Here is a 19,257-nt window from a genome sequence, read left to right as displayed (position 1 = left end):
ATTAAAAAAAATCACCAAAAGACTGCTCAGCATGTTTAATATCTGGCTCTTCGATATTGACAACATATCTGGTTCTACAGAATTCCTTCTTTGAGGACCTCAGAAAAATTCAAGAGCCAGGAGACAACCAAGGCTTCACGCTAAACTTCTCCAAAGGTGAAATAGTCACCTCTAATTCAGACATCATAAATCAAGTAAAAAGCCATCTTGCATGGAGTTTACACAATCAGCCTAACAGATAGCACAACCCTCTGAGCTTCTCTTGAGCAGAATGCCATTGACAAGATCCCATGAAAGAAAATAACTTGCCTAAAGAGGATAGAAAAAGAGGATTGGCAGCAATGATGCTCACAAATCTTCTCATGTTTGAAGCACGCAACATACTGCTGAAGACCATGCTAGAAACGGTCACAACCTCCCTTTAAATGATTCACAGTGGAAACAAGCCACTCTTTCAATCAGACTTGGTATCCACACTACCATCAGATTGCTGTTCCAACCTTCCTACTTTCCTCCTCTGCATCAGATGACCTAGCCAAGGAAATTGTACTGGATAACTTAGATGACACAGTGGGGATACATTATTCCAGTGTTGTAGAATGCACCACAAAGTGGAATACCTTTGCAGCCCCAGCACCCTGATTGACATTTTTCATAAGACAACAGACAATCCAGTTGGGACAGCCTCACCATGCACAAATAGGCTATAGATTTGCTTAACACCGCATCAGTGCTGTGTGGTGTCATTCACCTTATAGACATAAATGCTCCCCATGATTTTAATTTCTTTCGCAGTGTAATGCAGAGATTTTCGCCGATGGCCATTTATTTTTTCTCTGAGGCTATGGCCAACACGACACAATAATTAATATATATATATATATATATATATATATATATATATATATATATATATATATATATATATATATATATATATATATATATGTCGTACCTAGTAGCCAGAACTCACTTCTCAGCCTACTATTCAAGGCCCGATTTGCCTAATAAGCCAAGTTTTCCTGAATTAATATATTTACTATAATTTTTTTCTTATGAAATGATAAAGCAACCCTTTTCTCTATGTATGAGGTCAATTTTTTTTTATTGGAGTTAAAATTAACGTAGATATATGACCGAACCTAACCAACCCTACCTAACCTAACCTAACCTATTTTTATAGGTAAGGTTAGGTTAGGTAGCCAAAAAAAGCTAGGTTAGGTTAGGTTAGGTAGGTTAGGTAGACGAAAAAACATTAATTCATGAAAACTTGGCTTATTAGGCAAATCGGGCCTTGAATAGTAGGCTGAGAAGTGCGTTCTGGCTATTAGGTACGACATATATATATATATATATATATATATATATATATGTCGTACCTAGTAGCCAGAACTCACTTCTCAGCCTACTATTCAAGGCCCGATTTGCCTAGTAAGCCAAGTTTTCATGAATTAATATATTTACTATAATTTTTTTCTTATGAAATGATAAAGCAACCCTTTTCTCTATGTATGAGGTCAATTTTATTTTATTGGAGTTAAAATTAACATAGATATATGACCGAACCTAACCAACCCTACCTAACCTAACCTAACCTATATTTATAGGTAAGGTTAGGTTAGGTAGCCAAAAAAAGCTAGGTTAGGTTAGGTTAGGTAGGTTAGGTAGACGAAAAAACATTAATTCATGAAAACTTGGCTTATTAGGCAAATCGGGCCTTGAATAGTAGGCTGAGAAGTGCGTTCTGGCTATTAGGTACGACATATATATATATATATATATATAATTGATCAGCGATGAATAATTGCTGATCTATTAAATATTAAATGCGGAACAACCATATATGAAATAAGAATTAATTGCTGAAGTACTTTTAACCTTCTCAAATCACAGCTTGACAGCTGTGGTTCTTGTTGTTAGTTGAAATATTAGATATCTAGACCTTGAGTATTTGAGTATTTACGTGAAATGTATCCGAACTATATGGGAAAGACCCCTATCTGGATAAACCAGACATCCGGATAAGCAGAATTATTACAGGGGAAGTAAAAAAATGACAATATTCACAATTTTTTATACTCCAACCAACATAATTTTAACTTCATCACACACGTATAAATCAAAAATATAATTTAAAAGGGAAACTTAAGCTTAGCCGTTTTGCAGTTTGTCTTCTTGTTTGATAATAAAGATCTTAAAATGTGTAATTCTTGAAAATTTATGAAACCTAGTCTTCGGTTATCTGGATATGGAGAAGTTTTGCCAGAAAATTATCCAGATGTGATTTTGGCCGGATAATACAAATATCCGGTTTACCGGAGTCCGGATAAGTGAGCTCATACACGTGAGCTAGATTTCAAGACTGCACGCTGTTTTTTGTTCTTTCAACTCAATCTGAATGCCAATACAGCACTTATGTCTAAATTTGCTTAATCTTCCTTGGTTTTATATAGGCACCGAGCCTGAATAGGTATATGTTAATTTCTCTTCCCTGAAAAACAGCTAATTTTTATTGAAAAAAAAAACTAACATTATAGATTTGGCTTGGTTAGTTATGCCCAAGAAGAAAAACAGCTATAAATACCATGGAGAGTCATGACATCTCATCTTTCTGATGTAATTTGGACTATCGCGATTAATTTTTCCTTCCTCCGTGATCAAATCCACAAGGGCCGTGATAAGGAATATAGGGGCACCTCGGTTTACGAATTTAGTCCATTCCTGGAGACGGTTCGTAACCTGAAAATTCGTAAACCGAAGCAAATTTCCCTATAAAAAATAATGGGAATGAATTAATCCATTCCTGACTCCCCAAAAAATTCACTTCACAGTAAATTTTATACCTAATTCACCAAAATCTTCACTACAAAAGTATGTACAAGTTATTACTTACCTTTATTGACGACTCATGTTGGCATATGGAAGAAGGTGAGGAGTGGGGAGGAGGAGAGGTGTTACTGTTTGGAAGGGGAGTCCCCTTCCATTATAACATCAGGCAGTGATGACTTCTCTGGGGTACACACTCTGGCACGTTTTGCCTGCATACCACTAGGACCTGCTTCTGGCTCACTGCATGATTTTCTCATTGTTTTTCTTGAAGATTGTTTTTCCCTTCTTTGTAACACTTGTCTGTAGTGAGACATCACATTGTCATTAATAAGATCAATGCAACGGCCTGCTAAAGCTTTATCTGGGGTGATTCTTTTCAGCAAAACTTTGCAGTTCTTTCCATACTGCACACATTTTCTTAATTAATGAGGAAGGGACATACATCCTTTACTGCCTCCTCCTCCTCCTTCCCTGAAGATTTGTTATACTGCCTAGCTAGTTCAATAACACGTGTACCATTTTCATGTTTACGAATTATCTTTTGTTTTTCCTCTATGGTCATTCTCACACGAGTTTTCTTGCCTTGAACCTTGCCACTGGCTTTCTTGGGACCCATGGCGAGAGATATAATACTGTAACAACTTTTATGCTCAAATAGCCAAAAATTAAAAAAAAAAAAAATGTAAATCCTTGCAAAGAATTCAGGCGGGATAGTCACTAGGAGGAAGGCACTGGTAAACTGAGGCGCGATCGCCATGCCACCATGCGCGAGGTCGGCCGTACGCGTATCAACAAACTCGTATTCCGAGGTAAAGTTTGTAACCAGATTCAAATTTTCCAAAGAAATCGAGCTTGTAACCCGAAAAGTTCGTAAACAGGGGCATTCGTAAACCGAGGTACCACTGTACAGTATTTCCTTCGTATTTATATATTTATCAATTTTTCAGGGAATTCTTTCAACTTACATCTTAATATGCATCTTTATTCCTCTGATGTATTTTCACCTACTCTTTGCTCATAATCCCATGTTTCTGGTCAGCACACTGAGCATTTACTGAGGGACTATAGTGGTTCTGCCTTATGTTGCCGCCACCTCATTCTACTTGCTTCCTGTCCCATAAACGTCCTATTAACCTTTAAACGGCTGCTATGGAGATACTGTACTTGCCTATATGCAAAAAAAAAAAAAAAAAAAAATCATTATATTATTATTAATCTGGATGAGAAATGTAAGAAAAATTTATCATTTCACTGGGTGGAGGCACTCTGGAAGGGTGCACAGTGGCTGTCTGGTGCCTATTCTTGATCAACCAGACAGAGATTCATACATCAGGCTGCAAGCAGCCGCATCAAACAGCCTGGTGGATCAAACCAGTAACCAGGAGGCTGGTCCGAGGCTGGTCCAAGACTGGGCCACGGGGATATTAACCCCTGGAATCTTTCACAGCTATTCAACAGGTAGGTAGGTAGACCTGGTGCTCGATTTTGCTCTCACTTCCTGTGTTATCCTCAGATGTTTCACTGATTGTTTATCACTTGTTTCTTTTTATTTACATCCACAGAGAGCTATTATTTGCATCATACACGTAAAACCCAGACAATAATTGTTTAAATTGTCATATGACAATAACTGCATTATCCTGTGAATCAACATATGTCGATGACCGCTGTCTAAGGGTTAAAACTGTTATTTCTGTGCCTAAGTTAGTCAAGCTGTTGAATGACTTAAGAAGGTTGAAAGTGTTCCAGCAATTAATTCTTATTTTATATGTTATATATATATATATATATATATATATATATATATATATATATATATATATATATATATATATATATATATATATATATATATATATATATATATATATATATATATATATATATACACAGTATATATATATAAATCTCCACATTTACAGTATATATAAACACACACACATACATACATTATATATGTACACACTATCACAACAGCATACTGTATATTTAAAAATAAAAAAAAAAGTTTATTTGAGACTGAATACATTTGAATATTATTATTAAACTTGTGACTTGTGCTAAATAAATACACCGACAACATGTTAGTGAGCACCTTCCCCGGAGGCCTGGAGGCCAGCCCCTAGTACCCCCAGCAGACTCAATGTAGCGGTGGGTGGCTGCGTACAATTGCAACTAAATACACCTTTTCTAAATACATATTTCAACTTCTTAAATATGAGTAAAGTGTGTTTGATCATGTAATGAACTACCAACAATGAAAAAATGAACAGTTGAAGACAAAAATGCACCTTTGCAACAGAACTAATGTTTCCCATTCATTAAAATATAACTATCTCCTCTAGTGTTGCAATCCCTTTGCCTTACATTCTACACAGCTTTGTAATATAAAATATTAATCTTGGTCATCCAACGCTAGTTATCTGTGTACCTAATTTATGTTCACCATTCTGGTAGAGGCAAACCACAATACTGGACATGAAAGTTAACATTCATTCAGAGATCACATGTAGGCAAAATACCAACTTCCTTAATATTACTTTTTTCATTATTCATTCATAATATTATTGTCTAATGACAATATTACATGTTAGTATACAGCTACATACGCATCATGATTCAAGATTTCAATACTGAAAAACAGCGACTAAAACACTGACCAATTAAATCACAATTCTTCTCTGGAAGCATGCATACCCATTCATTATAATAATCTCCACCCCCCAAATATGACTGAAGTGACCATGACCAAAGCTGCCTTAACATCTTTTTACAATGAATGTGGAATCTAAAGAACTTAGTAATCTGAAAGCATTTTTCTTAAAATAATTTGTTTGTCATTTGGGTTTGGATTAACAGTTCCAAAGTTGAATGTGTTGTATTTTATGTGGATAATATACTTTGATATGTAAACCATGTTTTTGTATCATAAGGTGGGGTATTCTGGAGTGATAGTTGTGGATTTTGAAGCAACATTAATAAAAAAAAATCAGGACAATGACATACCAAAGCTGAACATAAATATTTGTTAATGGGCAGCTGACCACTAGTGGTGCTACAAGAAGCATACTACAACATAACATACTGGACACCACAGGAAGCAAAACAAAGGACACACAAATGAATCCTACAAATTTTATGAAATTTATTTCAATTTCAACAATTATTTATGAACAAAGAGAACTAATTAGAACATTGTAGGACTCATTTGCAATTAAAACATAATAAATTAATGCACAAAGGCAAAGGACAAAACATGCATTCCATAAGGGTTCATTTGAAGTGCGTAAGAGGGCTACCACAAAATAGATTCTTGTACTAAAGAAATTCATACATGGTGCATAACCCTTCCGCTGTAAACACCATTCCTAAATTATTTTATGCAAGTCCAGGCTATGTGTTGATACCATTCCTGGATGTTAAAACATTAGGGAAACTGTAAAGTACCAGTAAATTAGGAGATGTAAGGTTGAGCCTCTAACTGCCAGAGGTCACTGGGGACAGAGTTGCCACGTTATGAAAAATTATTTATGCCCTTAGTGTTAACAGTTTCTCCTTGGAGAGAATATGTCACCTGGTGTTGCCTTTCCTAACAATACTATTGGATCCTCAAGCAGGATATTTATGCATTATACAATGATACTTGTGTTTTTTAATTTGTGATGACTACTGGGTGTTTCTGAATGAATTTGTGAAAATAATACAGTATAAAAATGTTGACTAGCAGTAAACATGTGTAGCCGCTGTCAAGACACTGGCCCAGTGAAGATGGAGTGGCTGCCTCATTGCAACCAACATGCATAATTAACATATGTTCCCCCCCCCTCCCAAATCAAAACTAAGGCAACAAGATTAATTTGATCATGAGTTTGACAACACTATAACTTCTTTAAATTAAAAAGAAATGGAATTTAAAATAAAATTATTTTGAGGGTGGGTGCCAACTGGGGAAGAGGTAAAGGGTGGCAATGGGGTGTCACCACACGTTGGGACAACTAAGAATTTATACTTTATTTACCTCCCACACTCAAATTATAGCATCTAAATTTTTAATATAACTTAAATCATAAGCTCTTTTTTTTTAGCATGACTTTATAAAAAAATATATTTAATATAAACTTCTAAATATACATTACTGTATATGTACTGTATTTTCAATTAATATGTAAGGGGGCAAATCCCTGTTCTCAGCCTAATATGGCCAAACTATAGCAACTAGACTTACAGGTTCGAATCCTCGTCACGGCCCTTGTGGATTTGTTTATAGCAACTAGAATTCTTTCCTTATTTTTCCCAACATTGTTAGCAATTTCTAAATTTACAAAATGGAATTATTTTTTAATTCTATAAAATATTTTGTACTGAAGGAAGGATTGCTTTAAGAATAATGCAGCAGAAGGGTTAAAGAGGCCTACTATAAAACTGATACTGGTAAAAAAATCGTTAATCAGATACTAGCACAGCTGCATTCGGGAATTGGAGAGACATTCTGACATACTGTATGCAACAAGGAACAAAAGAATATTCACGTGGATAGTAACATTAACAACTTGCAGTATTTTAATGCTGTATTTGTGAAAAAATGTTTCAGTTTTCTTGTTTTTATGTTGCTTTGAAATGATAGCAAATTGTAGAATGAAGTAGGAGTAAAGTGCGCTTTTGGTTCAATCCGGTGTTGGATTTCAAAAGACGGTGTAGAAATAAGTCCCAGGCGTGAATCAGCGTAACACTGTGCAAATATCAATGGAAATCTGAGTTCTGAAATGTATCCTACCAAGTTTATTTACCCATCCCAATGGCTGAATAATTAAGTCCTGATGCATGACACCTGCATCAATGAAGAAGATAGGCTCTAGACACCCCTAGTGATGTTGGGGGTCAATCGTACTTACAAATGGCACGCTTCATTTTCTATTTCCAATGTGCTTTCCTTTGTTTCAGACTCAATTTCTGAGTGACCCATACACATTGGGCTGTCAATCATTTCCACATCACTTGCATGCCCATGGGCCACTCCATTGGCTACACCATTTATTTCATCATTAGCCCGACTCTTCTTGCGGCGACGGCACCGTTTGCAGTTGTTACGGCTCCTGTCCTCACTGAAAGTTATGGCTGATTGTGAGCTGGAGCATGATGATATAATGTTGCCATCACCATGGTTAGTACACATGCACCTTGGCCTCAAAGTGAACCATATGGCAGTACAATTAACAAAACAATATTTGAAAATTAAAAAAAAATTACGTAATACAGTTTTTTCGTGCAATAACTGTACTGTTATCAATTTTAAAGTTAAGAAAACACTTTCTTATCAGATTTTTTGCAATTATTCTAACAAATTCAAATACAGCAACTGCATGTGGAATGTCTGTGAGGCACAGGAACGGTTGTGACAGCCTCTGCTTCCAAGAGTGTGTACACTCAAGCTCTTATGGTTTGTTCATTTCTCATACTTACCTTCATTTTGAATTCTAAAGGATCTGGCACTTAAGATCAGTACCTTTGCGATTCTTAGTCTTCAGAAGCCACAGAGCATACTAAAATGGGGACAGCATACTTATCTAATTTAAATGATTCATGCATTAACACCTGAATCAGGGAAGCAATTGTAAGATTCACTGCCATTTCAGCAACAATACACTGATATTGTGGAGAGAGAGAGAGAGAGAGATAGAGAGAGAGATATTATATATATATATAGTATACTATAAAATTAAATTAAGTTCTTCCCTGATTCACTGTCATTTTAAATGAAAAAATGAAAATGGATGTCATGCTTCAATCTCATAGTAATTAATATTGTTCTACATATGTTTACTAAACATTGAGAGCAAAAAGCTCCAAATTGCCACTTAAAAAAATTGACTCAGCAGTAGTGTGTGTGTGTACATGTATGTGTGTGTTTCAGCAAAATCTTGCACACAATCATATTTACAGTGGATACCAGCTAATATGTTATGCACATAGTCCACAGACCGTACTATTCACAGTTGCTGAAGCATCATAATACAGTACAGAATTTGAATGAATGGAATCTTACCTTTAAGTATATAAAAGGCCATCCAGTTCACACATGAGTGACAACCAAAGTCAAGTTCATGATATTTACAGTGTGTTTGACTTGTTGCTCCCTTTCTCCCTTATTGGTACAATAATATACCCAGTCTAGTACAACCTGGCAATGTGCCAGCCTATTCCAGTTCATTTCAAATTAGCCAACAACTTGGGCTGGATGGTTGAGCAATGGTCTTGCTTCATGCAAGTTGGCGTTCAATCCCCGACCGTCCAAATAGTTGGGCACCATTCCTTTTCCCCCCATCCCATCCCAAATCCTTATCCTGATCCCTTCCAAGTGCTATATAGGGGTAATGGCTTGGCAATTTCCCCTGATAATTCCCTTCCCTTCCCTTCAAATTACTGAGATGAGTAAGAGCCAATTTGTCTATCACTTGTCCTAAGGCATCATTTTAGATCAATGCCAAGGTAGCAGTTACAGTAATTTGAGATACAAATTTGGATTTTTGCCCCATTACATTGTGTGTAATACCTAATGATAAATCTCTAACACTGACTCTAAAGTATGAGACACAGTTATAAATTACACACCAATTACATAACTAAATACTAAAGATGATTCACCATTATTCACTCTGGTTCTCAAATCAAAATTAATGTGCCTTTGTTACATGTATGATGTTGTAACCACCATCATTGATGCCCCAACAAACCACCACTACTACCATATCCATAACCACCACCACAACAACCCAACACCTTCACCATAACTCACCACCATCGTTACCAAAACAACCCACCACCACAGCAGCAACAGCTCCTATTACCACCACCACAACCACCCCCCCAATCACTTACTACTACAACACCCCTCACTTATCACTACAACACCCCCTAACTTACTACTACAACACCCCTCACTTACCACTACAACACCCCTCACTTACCACATCAAAATCCCACCAATGACACCACCATCACTACCATGACAGCAACCCACCACCACAACAACTCACCACCACCATCCCCACAACTCACCACCACCACCCCCACAACTCACCACCACCACCCCCACAACTCACCACCACCACCCCCACAACTCACCACCACCACACCAAAACAACTCACCACCACCACCCCCACAACAACTCACCACCACCACCCCCACCACCATAACAAGCTGCTACCATCAAGAAAGCATTTGAGATGCCAAAGCTGGAATATGCAGCAGTTGAATGGAGCCCATATCTTAAGAAGTACATCAACAATCTAGAAAAGACATGCAACTAAATGGCTTCCAGAACTGAAAGATAGACAAGAGCTACGAGGAGAGGTTAGAGGCACTAAATATGTCACAGCACGAATATAGAAGAAAAAGAGGTGATATGACCACTATGTACAAAATAGTAATGGGAATCAACAAAATTGATAAAGAGGGAGTCTTGAGACCTGGAACTTCAAGAAGAAGAAGAGGTACTGTATTAGATTTAAGTTAACTAAATAAAGCTGCCAAAATTTTTTTGTTTAAATTCACTGACGCAAACAGAGCGGTAGATGGTTGGAACAAGCTAAGTAAGAAGGTAGTGGAGGCCAAAACCGACAGTAGTTTTAAAGTGACATAAGACTAATAGTGCTGGAAAAACAGGACAACAGGTTTTCATCCTGTAACTACACCTACCACAACAACCCACCAACTCCACCACCACCACTACTAACCACCAACATTCTATCAATACTGGAACTAATATTTACCAGGAATAAAAAGAAACAGATCTTTGATACCTGCCTCCAATAAGTAATAGTGCCCATGTACTCATAGAAAAGTAATTAGAAAGTAAAAGTAACAATACTGTACAACATGTAATACAATGGAGAACGTAAGACAAGAAACTCGACTTTAAACAAGGAAAACTTGGGAGTCTAAATGAATTCTTTATTGAGAGTGACTAGAATGGTTTGTTAGGTAAGGTAATAAATGTTTCAAATGTAGATATGATAATAGCCCAGTAGGATCAGGAATCTGTACATCAGTTGATTGACAGTTGAGAGGCGGGACCAGAGCCAAAGCTTAACCCTCGCAAGTACAACTAGGTGAGTGTAACTAGGCGATACATCGATAACCATCAACACCACTAATACCAGTATAATCTGCCATTCATCATCTTGATCAAATCAGCCACCTGTGTAATCTGTCAATCTAACACACTTAGGAGCTTTATGTGGTAGCTTATACAAACACAGAAAACCATTGAAAGATCTAAAGTTTTAACAAACATGAACATGGTCTATTTCCCCCAACCTTTCATCATATCGGCAACCCCAAGTTTTAAAAGAAATACAATGTAGCTAATTGGGTAAATTTTGTCCATGCCAGACTCTTCTCTTATGTCACACACACACTCACTCTGAAGGTCAGAAACAAGAGTAATGATGTTTAAAGGCACTAGAAAGGGGAGTAACCTCAAGAGAGAGACTCGTCTTAAAAGACAGGTGGAAAAAAGAGGAGATATGATGAAATCATACAAATTTATAAGAGGATATGAAAAGTAAAATAGAGAAAAGATGTTTGAAGAAAGTAAATGTGAAAATAAGAGACCACAATTATAAATTACTGTATGTACATAAGAAACCTTAAAAATATATTTTACACATGTGCTTAACTTAGATGGCTGCCTGATATGGACTCCTGAGCATTAGCAGGTATCCACTGTAATATTAGTTATGTGTACTGTATATGCACTCAGTGCTTGTGTTGTGCTGGACCATGTTGACATGTTACATTTTCTACATGTATGAGAAATGATCCAAAACCAACACTCACGTAGAGCTCATATTTATTTCCAAAGAGAAGAATCTCAAGTAGCAGAAATTGTATTACTTAATATAGTACATTACTTAATGCAGTACATTAACTGATGCAGTACATTATTTAGTATTGTATATACATTACTTAGTGTAGTAAATTACTTAATGCAGTACCTTACTTAATACAGTACATTACTTAATGCAATGCACTACATTACAAAGCTTATTACTTCATAAAGTATATTTCTATATGTAGTAGACTACATTAAGTAATAAATTTTTAAAACTAAAAATATAAAAATTATTAAATGTCAAACAAAAATAAATAAAAGTTAGTGAAGATTCATCAGATTAAATCTATTGATAAAAATCACAGATCCCTCTCATTAAAAGGAAGGTAATAAAAATATTGAAAAAATGCTGATTAATAAATAAACTGATTAATAAATGCTGATTAATAAATAACAAAGAAAAAATAATACTATTCCCAATTAATTGGATACAAAAGAAATAAATTATATTTATGTTAGTGTGAAAATGCTAGTAAACAGAACTGGAAAATTATATAGTGTGTAAAAACCAGCGATGAATGTAATGAAACGCCATTTTCTGGGAGACCCGTAGGCTTCCAGGAGCTATCCAGGCTGCTAGGGATATTGAACGAATATGATACCATCAACGAAGAAACCTGCTCACCATACAAGCAGTGACAGACTCGAGTCAGAAAGATCAAAAGCGAAGGTGCCCAAATTAGACTTTGGCATCAGTCAATGTGAATGGAGTTCTAGACCTACGGGGGACCACAAGCCAGAACCTGGCCCCCACAGAGAGGCACAAGGAGCAATGGCCCATAGAAACTCTCGTGCTACTGAAAGCCGAACTAGTGGACAGAACTCCCCAAATGAAAAAGAGCAAATGAGCATGACGTCACCACAACGCCGCGCCGCTTGTCTGTGCAGCTCCCCCCTACCCCAAAGGGGAAAGGGGGAGCTCCAGACCCTAACAGCGGCTATCCACACTCCAGTTCTGAGGATGGATGTCAAAACATGTGAAACCAACGACCGGAGGGAGGGAGGGTTGCCGGGCAGCCTCCAGGTCTCCCCCAGAAAATAGCGTTTCATTACATTCAATGCTGGTTTTCTGGGGAAAGCCCCTGCGGCTTCTGGAGCTACTTACCCAAAGACAAAGACAAGAGGGACTTACCCGGGAGGCGGTCGGCACTCGCTCCTTAACACGAAGTCGAGATAACTGGCTGCAACCACCGACCCAAAGCGAAACAGGCCCAGCGAGGCCCAGGAACATTTACAAGGTGGCGAGCAGCCACGACCCTGTTTGACCTCTAAAAACCGTGTGCCCGAATATCATCAGTTACCATCATAGGTAACTAATGTTACCCATCAATACATGGGTAACATGTATCAACCCAAGACATGTTACTGAAGATGGCAACCAGTGCAGCAAACTTACGAATGTCATGGGTACGAGGATAAACCACAGGCTGGCAGGACCGAATAACCCTGCGGACGATCTGGAAGACCCGAACCCTGGAACAGGGAAGGAGGGATACCAGGTCAACCCAAAGCGCGTCCCCGGCAACTGAGGCCATGACGCACAGGTAACGGTGGATAGCTGCGACTGGACACAACACATGATACACCCCCAGCCTAACCAACCAAGTATCAACAACCCAAGTGCCCTTTCGGAAAGTAGCAGTCTCATTCTTGGCCAGAAAAGAAGGAGATGACAGCAACTGAACAAACCTACCACCAGGATCAAAAGAGCAGAAACCCCTGCGCCAGAGAGCATGAAGCTCTCCAACCCGACCCCCAGAGGCCAATGCCAACATAAAAAGAGCCTTGGAAAAACAATCCTGAACCGAAGGGGCCAACACAAACCAAGGAGAAGAGAGAAAAGGAAACACCCGGTCCAACGACCAGGGTGCAACGACTCAGGCAGCACATGAGCAGACCAGAGGTGAAACAACGCATGAGACAGCTTGTGGAACGGCATGGAAGTAACATCAATGCCAAACTCAAGCTGCAGCGGCTCCGCCAGCCCCACACGATGCGAGGCGACAGTATTCGGCATAAAATGACTTTCCTGGAACAACCACAAAAGGAAGGACAAAACAACTGGAACAGAGACAGAAGTACACCTACGAAGAGATAAGAAATAATGGAAGGACTACTAGAAAACTTGATTCTCCTGCCGAGATGAAACACGCAAGTGGGACACAATCAACGAAGCCACCTACCTAGGGAAGGTAACCCTAGGTGCATGCAGCTTGAGTACTTATGAAATTACTCCTGGCTCTCACACCACCAGAGAAACAGCACCACACCACACGCAACAGAGCTGGAGGAAAGGAAATCAGGAGCCAGAGTGACACGATCATTGCCAATCACTCAGCCTAAGAACTGGGGTGTGGATAGCAGGTGTAAGGGGTCTGGGGCTTCCCCTTCCCCATCCCGGGGTGGGGGTGGGGGGGGGGGGGAACTGCGCAAACAAGCATCGTGGTGACGTAGTGATGTCATGCTCGTTTGCTCGTTTTTGTTTGGGGAGTTCTGTTCAATAGTTCGGCTTTCAGTAGCAACTTTTTAACCAGAATAGGGGGTTTGTTTTGGGGCGCTTACCTTTCTGGATGCCTGACCCGGTCAATGGCAGACATTGAATGCTTCCAACCACACGGGGGTTTCGATAGGCCATTGTTCCTTGTGCCTCTCTGAAGGAGCCAGGTCCTGGCTCATGGTCCCTGGTAGGCCTAGAACTCCATTCACATTGACTGATGCCAAAGTCTAATATATCCATATCAGCCTGAATAGCTCCAGAAAGCCTCCGGGGCTCCCCCCCTCCCCCCAAGAAAAATCATACATTATATTAAATAAATATTATACTCTCACTTAAAATCATGGTCACAAAAACCATAAATATACTGTACTTATATATTTTCCATATAGTAATATTTATTGAAGCAATAAATATAGTAATATTTATTGAAGAAACTTTAATTATCAATCTTTTTTAGTACTGTACTTCAAAAATATGCAACCATATTAGAATGACATTCCTTTAAAAGCACTATCACTCTGAAGGAAAGTCCTATCCCTCTGTAGAAAAGTACTATCCCTCTGTAGAAAAGTCCTATCCCTCTGAAGAAAAGTCCTATCCCTCTGAAGAAAAGTCCTATCCCTCTGAAGAAAAGTCCTATCCCTCTGAAGGAAAGTACTATCCCTCTGAAGGTAAGCACTATCCCTCTGAAGGTAAGCACTATCCCTCTGAAGGTAAGCACTATCCCTCTGAAGGTAAGCACTATCCCTCTGAAGGAAAGTACTATCCCTCTGATGAGAAACACTATATCTCTCTGAAGAAAAGCACTATTCCACTGAAGAATACTATTTCTCTGATACAGAACACTATTCCACTGAAGAATACTATTCCTCTGATACAGAACACTATTCCACTGAAGGAAAACAATATACCACTGAAGGAAATCACTGTTCCTCTGAGAGTGAATACTGTACTATCATTCTAAAAACACTATCCTTTGAAAAGACTATCCCATAGAAGAACACAATCTATTTGCTAGACAATACAATTCCTCTGAAGAACACTATCATTCTGAAAAAGTTTCCCTCTGAAGGATATCATCATCCTTCTGAAACATGGGCACCCAAAGTAACGGTCAAAGGTTGTTCAATTTTCTTATAATTTATGTATAAAAATGGTTAGTTTTATTGCAGAATTTTTATTAATTTTTTACTTAAAATTTTAGAAAATGGTGACTAGCTATTTTATACATTGCACTGCACAGTGGCTTTTTGGTGTAATGGAAACAAAATTTTACATTTTGAAAGTGGCAACATTGGTGTACAAGTATTTTGAGATAAGTTATCCATGAATCTCATTTAACAGGTAAGGGAGCTGGTCTGCCGAGCGAACAGCACGCTGGACTTGTGATCCTGTGGTCCCGGGTTCGATCCCAGGCGCCGGCGAGAAACAACGGGCAGTTTCTTTCACCCTATGCCCCTGCTACCTAGCAGTAAAATAGGTACCTGGGTGTTAGTCAGCTGTCACGGGCTGCTTCCTGGGGGTGAAGGCCTGGTCGAGGACCGAGCCGCGGGGACACTAAAGCCCCGAAATCATCTCAAGATAACCTCAAGATAACCTATAACATCAGAACACGGCCAGCATTGTATGCTTGAGAGGAGTGACATTTTCCTAGTTACTGTACATTTTACGTTAGTAACCCAAAAATATTAACCAACTTTCAAGCTGAGAAGTGACTAATAACAATAATTTTATTACAAATATTTATGCACATCAAATGTCAAAGACTAATTTCAGCAACCTATATTTCAGCCATATCCGAATTCTAAAATCAGTCCCATAAAAATTTACTTCACTGAAGCTAATAGTGTCTAATTTAACCTTTTTCAATTCATCCAGCTATGATTGCAAATCTTAACTATAAAAGTTTCAGAGACCAAATAACTATCATTAATGATCTATACAAGTTAGAATTTGTTTAAACTAAAGCAAATAGTGTTTGATAAGTGGTCTTCAACAGTAATGAAAGACAACAACATAGAATTCCTTGATTTACTTTCAAAAACGTAATTATTTCCATCCATTCACCAGGCAATTATCATCTTATTAACATTGCCTATGACAGTGTGCAAATTTAAAGCATGGTTCAGATCAACTATGACAGATGATCGGTTACCCAAGTTGTGTATGTTGAGTGAGAAAAGGGAGAAAATTAATTCAAACAAAGCTGTTTTTATGGAAGAAATCAAACTAATTTAACAATGATCATAGACACCTTCAGTTTCTTTGTAAATACTGTAGTTCTTTTTATTTCTCGAATTAATGAAATAAATTTAAACTTTTCAAAAATATCGATTAAGTTACCTGACTAAGAAACTGCTTTTATTTCTGGACATCAACCATGATAATTGAATTAGTTTTCATTTTGTTGGGGACAGGAAGCCTGTGTATATATACTTTGGGCTTCTATCAAGGTCCCTCAAGTAGAAGATCTTGGGGGACCTCAGGTTGCACCCTCAGGATGCAACTCCTTAACAGTTGCTTATCTCCTAGACACCTATTTGCTGATAGGTGAAAAGAAACGTGATTTCCATTTCTATCCTGCCTGGGATCCCTGACAGGGACTCATGAATGAAGTCAACTATACACTCCAAGCTAAGAGCTTTAGTTTCCAGAATAAGGGGGGTAGGGAGAGGGTGATGTTCTAAAATAATGACAAATGCTCAAATTTAAGGCTACATTCATATTACCATTTACAGTATTAGTAATATTATACCAATTTTGTTCTAAATATATGAATCTGCATTTTTGTAGGTTTATAGCTTGGTTCTAACTTAATAAAAATCCTGCTCTTAGCCATTTTTATATTTTTGTGTGTAATGTCAATGCACTTTGCTCCTCCTGGAAAAAATCTTGAACACCCATACTCTGAACCCAACTATTCCTCTGAAGGAGAACACTATTTGCAAGAGGACACTATCTCTCAAAAGCAGAACATGATCCATTAGAAGGAAAACACTATGTCTTTAAAAAAGAATTCTAGATCTCAATGGGAGAATACTATTTATCAGACTTAGAACACAATTACCATGTAATCCAGCCTTTATTGTAATGATTTATATAAGTTCTAGTTCTAACTATCTTGCGGAATAATATCTTAATAATTACCTTTATTAATTTAATACTATCTTTATGAAAGAGAGCACCATCTTCCTTTAAAAATAACACTATCTCTCTGAAAGAGAATACAATCTTTCTGAAAGAGAATATAGTCTTTTTGAAACAGAAAACAATCCCTCTAAAATAGAATACTATATCTCCGAAAGAGATATAGTATTCTATTTTAGAATACTAGAATATCTATCACTGAAAGAGAACATTCTTTCTAAAAGATAACTCTCTCAAAGAGCGCGCTATTGCTGGGTCAGAGGGAACAAAGAGCTTCCCATACTCAACTTGTTTTTGAAATTCCAAATATTATTTGTATTGTCCTTCCAATATCAGATTTACTGATGAATATTTTGTGCGCATAATGTACGTATATATGTAAGTAATTACTTAGGTGTAGTTATTGGAAGAGAACTATGGTCATGGTGTCCTATCTTGGTCAAGCAAGCAGTCTACTATAGGATATACAAAAACTTAAGTATAAAGTAGTTACTATACAGTATTTAGCATTAGCGATATTTACTGGGAATACTATCTCAACTATTCAATGTATAATAATGCAAAATAATCCATGCAAAAGTATATAAAAATGTCACAGGAAGCAGCATGAATGGGCAACTGTAATAAACTGAAATTAAAGAGTGCATACGCTTTTGGGATCGGAAGTTCGAGGTTCCTAGGGGGCCCAAGTGAAAGAAATATATACTGTACTTATATGTATATAAATGCTTTAAGCAGTACAGTTACAAGTAACTGATAATCTTTTAAGTGATCTTAAAAATTAAGAGATAATATTAAATAAATTATTGCAGTGATACAGGATTTTTGGTGATGAGATAGCCTGAGTTAATAAGGTAGATTACCTGTAAATTTACCTATAAGCAATTTCAATAATTCTTTTCCAATTACAGCCTGGCCTGGGGCAATTCTTTCTTGGTTACTGCCTGCTCTATGAGGTTGTCTGTCTTCGTTGCCTACAGGGCACACACAGCCATGATAGTTAGAAAATCAGATAACATCAGCACAAACATATCACACTCTCGCTTGAAAGCTTCTACTGTATATTCAGCAATATTTCTAATATTTGATAACAAGAAGTTGAAGAGTTGTACACGTCTGATGGTTTCACCATGTTCCCTAACTGACCATATGGTGCCACGACTTTTCATTTGATTTATTACTGCATAGGCATGGAACCTGATCTTCCAGTACTTTACATGTGTATATTACAGGATATCTCTCAACTCTGCTTCAACAAGTACAATTTGAATGTTTCATTCTACGTGATCCTCTTCTATGTAGTAAAATACAGTAATTTAAACAATAAATTTATATTACATGGTAAACCAGCAATTGAAACTATTAAAATTTGCTCATTGGTTGTCCAGCAGCTGTAACTATTTCTGAAGTCAATTTTTTTATGAAATTAAATACAGTATTAACATACAGTACTGCAATTAGAATATTTAATAATTTTGTCGAATATAAGTTCTCAAAACAGCACTTGATTTAGAAAATTGTGAAAGCAGGTCAGTCAATGCATAAATTACCAGTACGCAAGAAAAATAAATATTTTTAATCTTAATTGTATATGATTCTTCCCAATAGGTTTATAGCAATACTCCAAGTTTAATACTACTTGGAGACTCAGGGAAGGTTCTCTCATATCACATTGGGTCTAACTGAATAATACATGTATTTCCACATAGTACTCACCTAATTGTGCTTGCGGGGGTTGAGCTCTGGCTCTTTGGTCCCGCCTCTCAACCGTCAATCAATTAGTATTACCTGTATTAGTATTACCTGTACTCTGCATAAATTTATATGTGCCACTTTCTGCATTCCGAACACATTAATATGCACTGAGTATGCCTTGGACAGTTTACTTAC

At 37.4% G+C, this 19,257-nt stretch overlaps 1 protein-coding gene across 29 annotated transcripts in view; it reads right to left on the bottom strand.

Annotated features, from left to right (window-relative positions):
• Positions 1-19,257, bottom strand: part of LOC138349576 (electroneutral sodium bicarbonate exchanger 1-like) — a 287,070-nt gene that overhangs the window by 42,837 nt on the left and 224,976 nt on the right. For 24 of the 29 annotated variants that reach the window (XM_069333316.1, XM_069333332.1, XM_069333335.1 and 21 more), the window contains one exon: positions 7,722-7,931. The exons of 4 other annotated variants lie outside the window; for them this stretch is intronic. In XM_069333316.1, coding sequence (XP_069189417.1) covers positions 7,722-7,931 — 210 coding nt within the window. Of the gene's footprint in view, positions 1-7,721; positions 7,932-18,016; positions 18,044-19,257 lie in introns of all 29 variants that reach the window. One more of the 29 variants, XM_069333338.1, reaches the window with a different exon arrangement.

Source organism: Procambarus clarkii, chromosome 29 (genome assembly GCF_040958095.1).
Source record: "Procambarus clarkii isolate CNS0578487 chromosome 29, FALCON_Pclarkii_2.0, whole genome shotgun sequence".
NCBI lineage: Eukaryota > Metazoa > Arthropoda > Malacostraca > Decapoda > Cambaridae > Procambarus > Procambarus clarkii.
Note: the sequence above shows the minus strand (reverse complement) of the source record. Positions and strands in the feature narration are given on the sequence as shown.